Source organism: Phodopus roborovskii, unplaced genomic scaffold (genome assembly GCF_943737965.1).
Source record: "Phodopus roborovskii unplaced genomic scaffold, PHOROB, whole genome shotgun sequence".
Taxonomy (NCBI): Eukaryota; Metazoa; Chordata; class Mammalia; order Rodentia; family Cricetidae; genus Phodopus; species Phodopus roborovskii.
In genome coordinates, this window is record NW_026126540.1 from 17280001 (window position 1) to 17291719 (window position 11719).

General features: G+C 41.1%; 1 protein-coding gene across 1 annotated transcript in view; it reads left to right on the forward strand.

Moving 5' to 3' along the window:
• The window catches only part of Dchs2 (dachsous cadherin-related 2), a 221061-nt gene extending 209715 nt beyond the window's left edge, over positions 1 to 11346 (forward strand). The window contains exons 17-20 of the mRNA XM_051199069.1: positions 2814 to 2944; positions 4666 to 4952; positions 6531 to 6663; positions 8685 to 11346. Coding sequence (XP_051055026.1) covers positions 2814 to 2944; positions 4666 to 4952; positions 6531 to 6663; positions 8685 to 11299 — 3166 coding nt within the window. The 3' untranslated portion in view covers positions 11300 to 11346. The remainder of the gene's footprint in view (positions 1 to 2813; positions 2945 to 4665; positions 4953 to 6530; positions 6664 to 8684) is intronic.
• Positions 11347 to 11719: the final 373 nt, after the last annotated feature.

Consider the following 11719-nt stretch of genomic DNA (forward strand, 5'->3'; position numbering starts at 1 on the left):
CCATCTTTCACCAGAAATCCTAATTCTTTTTATAGCTGTTTCTGGCATTAGCTGATATTTTTATTTTTCTTAAAATTTTAGAAGGAAAAGAAAATTCTCCGTAGACATTTGAGATAAAGTGGAGAGAGATTTTTTTTTTAAATATCTTCTGCCAACAATGTCAATATTTTAAGGAAATTAAGTGAGATCTTATCTGGTCAAAGGCCTCATTTGAAGTAGACTGTGGTGAAAGAAGTTTCCTGTACTTGGAGAACAGGAAAAGACGTTCTGGCCTTAGGACAGCCTGCTCTAAGTCTGGTCAGTTCCATTATGTCCTCAGCTGACACTGCTCTGTGCAATGGTTCTGCCACATGGAGCCAAACTTGCAAGCTGCAACCCTCAGCTTCTTAAAGACTGCCAAGGAGCCTTCAGAGAGCTTGAGGTCTCACAGGCTCGGAATCGCTGCTCCCTCATCTGTTCTCCCAAGCATCAAGAGGCTGCCCTTTGCTTGCCCTTTTGTTTTGAAACAGAGTAAGAGATTTCCCTCCATATCAAAGAAGCTCATTTTTCTTTTCGCCTGACTTAGGCATTACATAGAACCCTACGGTTGTGGCATTATGAGGATAAGGGTGTTGGTGACAGTACTGCAGAGTTGACAGGAATCTAACTTTGATGTCTTGGTTGAAACTTTAGGCCAATGGCAAGGGGCATGCAGCAGTGGAAGAAAAATATTTTGAGCTGATTCCTCTCACAACTATACTCCCATACCTGACTGATGGCTATGCTCACTAATCAAACTCCCACCTAGAGTCATCCCTGTGACATTTGAGTGCGGGTTCCACTGCTGTTCCAACCCTGTGAATGTAGAAGGCAGTGCTTGTGGGCTTCACAGGCAATGAGAGTGACTGTTTTCTCTTAGTGCAATTCCAAAAAAGAAAGAATGAGATGTATTTCATGCCATTTTAGAAAGACCCCTACAAGGTTCTAGCAATGGGAGAGGCAGTATGCTTACTTTCAAGGGGCAGTTTCTTAAAAGGTAATCTCCATAACTGGTTCATATGATACCCTCTGGAATACAGTGTTCATTTTACACCCTATGGAATAAAGTCCTCATTCTAATTGACACCTTGCCTTACAATGTACCTGCTTATCCTGGACTCTCACAATACTTAGAGGAAAAATGAAAAAAGAAGCTATGATTATGTGCTCTCTGTATGCATCATGGGAAGCATCCTGAGGGAAGGGCCCATTGGGAGGGGCACAGATTTTGAGTTGAGCAAGGCCTAAGATTGAATTCTGGCTCTATCATTTAATAAATCTCTAACCATGGAAAAATCTTCAGAAACTGATATCAACAGTCATTAAAGAAAGTTATTACAGTAGGACATCCACCTGCCCTAAAGGAACTCATGGAAGAGACAGATGGATAAGCCATCAGAAAGATAACTCTTGTGGCAGAAAAATGTGCAGTGTGACAGGGTCAGGAAGGGCTTTCAGATTACATGAGAATCTGGGAAATCTTACTGATGTGAGCATTGAGAGTGTACCAGAGTGTAAGGACAGGAGCAGCAGGCAGAAGCCAGTGCTTCAAAGGTCAGGTGTATTCGCTTGAGAGTGTGAATGGCCTTAACAAGGAGAGTCAAGCAGATGTTTAAATAGGTGTTCAGGTTTTCAAACTATTACACATTTATGTTTAATTATATGTATTTTGGTACAGGAAGAGAGTATGAGTGCAGGTGCCTGCAGAGGCCAAATGGCATCAGAGGTGGTTGTGGGCCACCAGATGTGAGTGTTGGAAACTGAACTTGGATCTTCTTCGAGGGGAGTTTACATTGTTAACCACTGCACCATCTCTCAAGCCATAAGGATGCAAACTGTAAACAGCATTTCAGGCAAATGAGAGCAGAGACTGGCTAGCAATGACACACACTTCTCCATGTTTAGTATAGGAAACCCCATAATTTTCTGGATTTAGTGCTAAAAAATCTCAACTCCCAATTTGTCCTGGCTTCACTGATTGTGAAAACACTGAATTTTCATGTTCTAGGAAACCCTTAGGTCCTTGATTTAAGCAGGGTTGTTGATCACTCTACCGGAGGCTCTTAAGATCAGGACAAAACAGATAAAACACTAATCCAAGGGACACCCAGGAGATCAACTGGCCAGTCTTGTAACTAGATGGTTCTAGAAGAATAGTGAAAGAAAGGGAGAAGTTGAGGCCAGTAGTAGTTGCTCTGGTTTTGGTGGTACAATAGATCATTGTAGCACCACCCTAGGAAGATTAAATCGTATTGTGTGAAGCCCTTCAAAATCTAACCTTTTCTCTGCAGAGCCCGAGCACATCATGTCCCAGTCACTCCTTCATCATGGTAGCAAGCTCTCCCTAGTATATAGTATTGGTTGGCTTGGAACTTGGACCTGAAAAAAAATCCATGTATGGCCATCATTTGACAGCATATTTTGATGGTACAGTTAGATGGCAATGAGTAGCAATGCCCATGCAATAGAGTGGGAACAAGTGTTGGTGCATGTATTGCTTAGGTTATTCTTAGTAGAAGTTTAAATTCTGTTTCCAAGAAATTATAATTTAGTTTTACATTAATACTTCATTACCTCTGGCATCCTGCTGGAGTATGTTCTTGAAACTTGTCAAAAATACATAAATTTCAAACTACCATTTTTGTGAAATAAATTATAAATGATGCCATTTAGAAAAGGCCGTGGGAAAAATAAAAGTCAGTAACTTCATATAAAAATTAAACTAGATTTGATATTTATGTTTTTTTATACTTCCTAGATGGCTCATAACATTCCTTGATTCTTTTCCAAAACAGCTTGATTGTGCAAGCCACAGACAGAGGGGTGCCCAGACTTTCTGATACAGCTCTGGTCAAGATACAGGTGATTGACATAAATGACAATGCCCCAATCTTTCTTCCCTCAGAAGCAATAGAAATTGCAGAAAGTAAGTGTGGCAATTTGGAATCAACATTTAATTAACTTATGCAATTTTTTTTACAGCCAGATATTATATTAAGTACTAGTTCTCTATAGCCATGCTAGCCAGGTAATATTGCCTTCCTTTTATTGAATAAACCATGGATGATCATGAATAAAATATCAAATGTCCAGGGATTTAAATCATAAAACTAGGATTTGCATTCAGATGGGCTGGAGGCAGGATCTCTCACCTCCATTATTCTTTTCAGTGTGCTCATATGCAGATGGATATTCCTTGAACACTAGACATACTACAGGCAGAAGCCCATGCTGTTGCTGTAATAATCACTTGACCCTTCTGAGCACTGATGCTCTTAGACCTATGCTTTGTTGATCTTTGTAGGATGCTAATGAAGTTAATACAATAATGTGCATATTCCTCTAGCATAGCCCAACCTTCAGCACCGGTACCACACTACTGGTTGAGACTAAATTATAATGGTTTTAGTGCTGGGCTGCTTGGGTCATTTGTTATGCAATGACTACATAGTCTGTGAACCTACAGTTGTCCCACAGTGAATGGCTGCTCTAGTAAAGCCAAGCTAACCTTCTATAGACAAAGTAGAAAATGGTGGTGAACTTTGTCCCTTTGTGTTCTCTCTTCATACCAAAGCCATTCCTGAAACATTTTGAACATTTTACGGTCTTCACTTTCTAAACAGATTATATTGACCCCTTTTCCCATAGAAATTTCTACACACAGGGATGCCTATAGCTGTTACTCTTTACAAACAAAATGTATTTCAGGTTTATCATTCACTTTTAATATTTTCATTTGATTTAATGAACTGTTTCCTGTTCCCAAACACAAAAATTTATGTTAAAATGTATCAATACAACTGGTATGAATATATCATGAGAACAAATTACATGAATCAAAAATCTATTGAATGGGGGTAAAGTGAGCTTAGTATTCAACAGAAACTCTTCCCCAGATTTGAAGACTGTAAATTATGAATGCCATAAACAGTGGAACAATTCTCAATTTCTTGGTAGATACTTTCTACCTGCACCATGCTTGGGAATAAAGTTCCATACACAAGTGTGTTAGGTTGTGAACCTAGACACTGAGCAGGTATGTCTTAGAGATAAGGGCTTTTTAATGAGTAAATATAGATATTCAATTTCCTCACTAGCATCAAGAATACTTTCCTTTCTCTTAGCTTTGGGAATTGTAGTTTTGAGAAACAAATTTAAGAGAAGAAAGCAATGTCTGTGTCATTGTCAAAGAAATATTTTTCTTTTCTTTTTCTAAAAAGTAAGTACTGAATCTTACATCTTTTTTATTTGTATTAAAGCTCTTAGTATTGTCCTTCTCCCTTATATACTTGTGACAGAGAAACTATAGTCAGACATAGAAAATATACGCTACAGGAAAATGATCAGAATGGTTTCTGATTCTGGAGTTGTGTTGTAAGCATATGGTGGAAAACTGTAATATAAAACTAGAGTATAGCCTACTTCCTCAATTTTCTACTCTGGTAGATTTTCACTTTTATTGGACTTATAAATTCTTCTGTGTTTTGATTTAGCCCATAATGAGCTTTACATGAGAAATCATGCCAGAAAAAGAGAGAGAAAAAAATCATTTTAGATTTCAAATGAAAATATTTGGGTTGCATGATTGAAGAATTGTCTTTTGATGATGAAGTTAATGGAAGCTGACCCTGGTCATGATGATTGCAGATTCTTTGCCTGGTGTAATTGTGTCTCGGGTATCCATTCATGATGCGGATTTGAATACAGCTTTCACCTTCAGTTTTGCCAAAGAGAGCAATTCTGGAGCCAAGTTTGCTATCAGTCGGTACACTGGAATGGTGGTGCTGGTACAAACACTGGATTATGAAGATGTTTCTGAGTATGAGCTGATCATCCACGTTTCTGATTCCTGGTACCACACAGAGGGTTCCCTTATCATCCGTGTGCTGGATGTCAATGATAACCCACCAGTGTTTGCTCAAGATTTCTATCAGGTAAAGAAATGAATGGGTAGTTCAGGTGAGAGAGGTCTCAAAAGTTAAGATCCCTGACTGTTCTTCCAGAGGACCTGATTCTAATCCCAGCACCCACGTGGGAACTTATGTAACTCCAGATCCAGGGGCTATGATACCCTCTTTTGAGCTCCACAGATACCAGACATGTACAACTCCACAGACATGCAGGCAAAATGACTATATACATAAAATAAAATAAAATAAAATAAAATAAAAAATAACAGTGAGTGTTATCAGCTTTCTGTCACTGATGGTTTGGTTTAGGCTATTAATATTCACTGTTGTTTAGGCTGGAGCGATGGCTTAGTGGTTCAGAGTGCTGGATGCTCTTCCAGAAGACTGAGTTCAATTCCTAGCACCCATATGGCAGCTCACCACTGTCTGTAACCCTTATACAGAGATACATGTGGGCAAAACACCAATGTATATTAAATAAATAAATCATATTCACTGTTTCTCATCCTGAGTTAATTATGCAGGCTTTTCTATCATATTGTAGACTAGAAATCAACTGGAATTACTTGATTCATTTATTTCAGTTTACTGACTGTGCAGACAACCAGTCTTTTGTACGTTCTGTGTCTGTGTGTAGTTGGAGTTCAGTTGTTGGCTATAATTTGAACTTGCCCAATATGTGCAAGATCACAGAGAAGATGTGCTAACTTGCAATATCCAAGGATACTTTGGACAGATTCTTTCTTTGGAATACAAGGATTAACATTTCGCACAAAGAGATTGTGAACAAATCCATACATATTTTAGATTTTATGGCAGAGTGTATGTTTACAGAAGTCAGGACAGTGATAACATTTTACCGAGGTCTTGGAAATGTATTCCAACACTCTTCAATAGAGCAAAGGAAAGACGATTAACACAAGAGAATATAACCTAGGTAACCATCCTCCATGAAGCCTCTATTGAGTGATGTGATAATGCATCTGATATGAAATTAGTGATTACACTATCTTCTGCCATTCAGTAGTAACCTAGAAAAAAATGTTTCATAGTAAAAACCAAAATTGAGTGAAACTAAAATTGTTTTCTGAACCCAGGGACAGTTAACATAATCAATAGTTTCAATGGATCAACTCTATACATTAGCAGGCCTGTCTTAGTCATTGTTCTGTGGCTGTGAAGAGACACCATGACCACAGGCAACTCTTATAAAGAAAAACATTTAACTGGGGCTGGCTTATAGATTCAGATGTTTAGTCTACTGTAATCATAGTGGGGAGTGTGACACCATGCAGGCAGACATGGTGTTGGAAAAGGAGCTGAGAGTTCTACATCTGGATCCATAGACAGCGGGAAAAGAAAGTTCCACACTGGGCCACAGTGACACACTTTATCCAACAAGACCACATCTACACCAACAAGGTCACACCCCTAGGTAGTGCCACTCCCTATGAGCCTGTGGAAGATATTTCCATTCAAATCAGCACAGGGCCTATGAAAGGCAGATTGGGTAGTTTCTGGAATCAAAATAAATGACATGGTGTCAGGTTCTGTCCCTACTCCTGAAAAATACATGATGCCTTTGTCCTCTCTTGTCCTCAGGTTACAGTTCCTGAGCTAGTACCTGGAGGGTGCTCGGTGCTGACGCTGTCTGCCACAGACTTAGAAAGCAATGAGGACATTTCTTACAGGGTCCTTTCCTCTTCTGAGGGATTTGCCATTGATCCCAGGAATGGTGAGTTACCTACAGTGATGTTAGTGCATCACCATTGACAGTACAGAAACACAGGCCATAAGTTTTGATGTCCCAACACAGTCGTCTTCCACCCCTCCCACTCGCTGCAGCTATGGGCATTGCTTTCTTTCTCAGCTAGAGAGGAAAATGGCAGTAGCACTTGTTCAGCATACCAGTGACTGGAAAACAAGGGGTGTTGGTTAAATACTTCTCAACAGGAAGAAATGCAGAGACATCCCCCACCCTCACCATTACAATGACTCCCAAGTCATGTATCCAGCCTACATGGTTTAGGAAGATGTTCTACAACTGAGCAAGAATCAAAATATTGTCAAAAGGGTCAATTTATTAATGAAAATTTCATACAGTGAGAGGGAAGAAGCTAAAAACAATTTAGTGTCCATCTCTTCCAAATGAAGAGCCATTGTGCTATTCTTCTTCATATGGTGCCTTCCATGGCACTTTGCATTTTTATCAGAGAGGACAGTTACAGTGTGCAATGTACTCAGACAACAACTACTCACTCGAACATTTAGGCAGGGTACAAGGGGCATTAACAGCTAACAATCATTGAATGCTGAACTCAATAAAGAGGGCTAATTAGCAACACAGTGCCCTAGCAGGGCACACTCTAGAAAGGAATAAGACACTGACATCACACTGTGGTTTCATCTCTACCCACCACATCATCATTTTTAAGTGAGAGTTGAGGTTAAAATTAGTTGTAAGAAATTATCTGAAAGAATTTGGGTTTAAAGTATCAGAAGAAGACTCATTAGGTGCTTGCATAAGAGAAATAAGAAATGCCACACAACTTGTAGGTATGTGCCTGTGGTATAAGTATGGTGTGTTAGGAACTTCACTGCATGCTCTGTTTTAGTCTCTCAGTCTTTTCTTCTCATCTTATGGAAGTTCAGTCACTGGCAATTGCTGTCCTGTATCAATGGATAACACTGTGTGCAATGCAGGCCCCTGAATTCTTCATTCTAAACAGAACTTGAGCCTGATGGGTGCTTTGCACAAATACCGCCTCAGTGTTGATTAGAGTGTTTTAATTTAGTAATTGCTTTCAAGTCAGTCTAGTTCATGGTATGACTATAATTGAAATGTGGCATTTAAACTGCACCATTATGCATTTATTCTTAGTAAGCACACTTAAAACACTTTAATAAAAATGCCATCTTGTACACACTTGTAAATGTCATGTATTTCTATGTTTATTTGATATGTTGTATCATTAAGGGGAAAATGTCACTTGCTGAATTAACTCATGATCTCAAGTAAAGATATCTTTATAATTAGGTGCTCCACATTAACGTTTTCACCGCTTTAATTTGTCTAGAGTTATTTCCTCATGTGTTGTGGGGAGAGGTGGAGAGAGAGAATCCATTTCACTTTTATTTTTGTTTGAGAGGAGGTCTCAGTGTAGTCTAGTCTCAAACTCTCAATCCTCCTGCCTCAACCTCCCAAGTGCTACAATTATAGGCATTCACTACCTTGCCCAGCTCAGAATAGTTCTTATGCCAGAATATCTCTGTATATATATTTTTATTTCAAGACAGGGTTTCTCTGTGTAACACCCCTGGCTGTCCTGGAACTCACTCTGTAGACCAGACTGGCCTCAAACTCACAGAAATCCACCTGCCTGTGCCCCCGAGTGCTGGGATTAAAGGTGTGTGCCACCACCATCTGGCCTCTGTATATATTTTTATAGATACCAGGATAAGATAAGAGGCAAGAGTGTACTTTCTTTAAAAAAATAATAATGAAACAACTTACTATATGAAAATGGAACCCAGGAAAAATGCAGCAATGGCTGTCTCATGTAGTGTGTGGAAGCTGTGATTAGTTCTGAAGCTTTTGTATAAATATAATGATTTTGAAATCTATTATTATTGCTTGGCTGTAAGTAACACACACAGCAAAGTGCAGCACACAATTTCGTATTCGTTCATCACTTGCTGACTAAGTACATCATGAACATTTGGTTCACAGCTTTTACATGATGTCTTATTTTTCAGGCACCATATTTACTACCAGTTCTGTATCACTTCTGGATAAAAAACCAACACTTCAATTCCTTGTTGAAGCCAGTGATGGTGGGATTCCCTCCCTGAGGGCTCTTACATTAGTGGAGATAGAAATACAAGACGTGAACAACCATGCTCCCGAGTTTATGGTGGGGCACTATAATCTTAGCTTCAGTGAGGATACTCCCATCGGAAGCACCCTCATGATATTTTCAACTCTGGACCGTGACTACACTGTTGAAAACACACGCACTAGGTACTCCATCATCAGTGGCGACTTACACAACTTGTTCCACATTGAACCCAGCCTCTTTCATTCAGCTCACCCCCATCAGCAGGGCGGTGCTCTTGTGTTACTACACTCTTTGGACAGAGAAGCCAGTGCCAGTCACAAGCTTGTCATTCTAGCATCCGACCATGGTTGCCCTCCTCTTAGTTCCACAACTGTCATAGAAATAGAAGTTCTTGATGTCAATGACAGCCCACCCACCTTCAACAGCCGGCAGTACGATGCCCATGTCAAGGAAAGTACCCCTGTAGGGAGCCATATCACTGTGGTGTCAGCAGATGACCATGACATGGGTTCACATGCACACATCATCTATGGCATAATCTCTGGGAATGAGAAGGAACACTTCTACTTAGAAGAAAGAACTGGGGTTCTTTACTTGGTGAGACCTCTGGATTATGAGGAAATGATAACATTCACATTAACAGTCCAAGCTGCTGACGAAGAAGAGAAACACGTTTCTTTTGCTGTTGTTCGTATCAATGTGTTAGATGACAATGACTACACACCTCAGTTTTTGTCCTCTACCTTGACCTGTGTTGCTCCTGAAAACCTGCCTGCTTTCTCCATCCTATGTTCTGTACATGCTCTGGATTTTGATGCCGGACCTTATGGAGAAGTGACTTACTCTATTTTGTCATCTTGCCTTGCCACACACGGGATGCAGCCCTATCAGGATCTATTTGTCATTGACCCTTTAACAGGGGACATTCGAGCTGAGCAAATGCTTGACTATGAAAGTGTTACTATGTACTGCCTGGTGGTTCAGGCCAAAGACAGAGGTGGTGCCACAGCTTCCCTGGAGGTTTGGGTGGAAGTTGAAGGGATAGATGAGTTTGAACCCATCTTTACGAAAAATCAGTATTTTTTCAGTCTCCCCAAGAAATTTCAAGGACAACAGCTGATTGGCAGAGTGGAAGCCTCAGATGCAGATGAAGGTGTGGATGGGGTCGTTCTTTACTCCCTTAGAACTCCAACCCCTCTCTTTGCAGTAAACAGAACAAATGGCAATATTTACTGGGTTAAAGCCCCTTTCCTAACAAGCAGTCAACTCAGCAAAGAAGATACCCTCGAAGTGAAAATAATTGCACATAGCCCCAAGCCCAGCTCCAAATCCACATCCTGCAGTGTGTTTGTAAACATCTCTTTGCCGTCTGAAGGACACCATAGAACGGTGTTTGCTCATGGTTTCTCCATCAGCCTGGTGGTCTCCTTTTTAGTGTTCCTCTTACTTGTCTGCACTCTAATCTTACTGATTTTAAGGCATAAGCCAAAAGATCCACTACACAGTTATGAGGAGAAGACACCACCATCCCCAGATGATGATCCCAGACTGACTGGAGCTGCAAGCAAGCTCAAGCCTGGGCAGCAGACCATGGAGTATTTGGGTATGGCAGCGCCTGGGGGGGCTATGCCTGCTGAATGGTTAAACTTAATGAGTGTCATGGAGAAGGACATTATGCACCTGTACAGGCACTCAAATTCTAGTGGCCACTGCTCTGTGGATGGAGAAACTGCAGAAGACAAAGAAATCCAGAGGATAAATGAGCACCCTTATAGAAAGGACTCAGATTCTGTGCTGAGTGACCGGGGGTCCAGGGTGCCAGACTCGGGCATCCCCAGGGACTCTGATCAGCTTTCTTGTCTGTCGGGAGAGACAGATGTGATGGCGAGTACTGAAGTGATGGAAGCCAGCAACGAGTTTGAGGGAGGAGATGGAGGGGCAGACTGTGACACAATCTATGTCCAAAATGATGTGTTATCCCAAAAAAGAGAGGCAAAAGCGGGTGTCTTGGCTGATAGCAGAAAAGAGCCCTTTACTTCTAAGGTCAGTCGGGAAGGAAGGTGTGCATCTCCTTCCACCCAGGCAGCCTCTGCTGGTTGTGCCAAAGGCAGCTATGCCTGGGATTACTTCCTCAGTTGGGAACCCAAGTTCCAGCACCTAGCCTCCGTGTTTAACGATATTGCCAGACTGAAGGATGAAGACCTGCAGGTGCCTGGCCTTCCAAAGGACACACCTTTTGTTTTCCCTCCCCCTTTGATAACAGCAGTAGCACAGCCTGGGATTAAGGCCGTTCCCCCACGAATGCCAGCCATCACCCTGGGGCAGGTTCTTCAGAAATTCCCCCGATCTCCCCTTCCCTACTATGGTGGTTCCCTATCAGAAGCCATGACTCCCAGCTTCTCTCCATCTCTTTCCCTACTGACGATGCAGACTCCTGCCAGGTCACCCATGTTGCTGGATGGAGAACCTGTAGAAACACATGGACGTGGCACATGCCGTGAACTGAAAGCCGAAGCCGAAGTCCACGTATAACGTGGCTGTGGTGTTAACGCCCTGCTCATTCAGCGCTCAGCGGCTAAACAAAAAGACACAAGCAAGTTTGGCAGGATGGGATCTTTCCCAGCAGTGGGAAATCTCATGTAGACAGAGTTTTTAAAAACTTGCCCATTTCAGTCTCTCGAAATCCTTCCAGCCTTAACGAGAAGTTATTTCCTCTTTTAGACTTTTTGAGTTGCTCTCAGGACTCGCGTTTGCGGACATTAACTGGTCCTTTTGTTATTCCTATTTGTTTGTTTGTTGTTATAATGTTTAGAATTTATGATTTAGTAATCATCAGAAATTATGACTGGAATTTCTCATGACTCTGGATTGATACTGCCAAATAAGCATTCTTGATTGAATGAGGCAGAAAGTGTGTTCTCTATATATGGCTGAGATGAACAGGGCAATGCT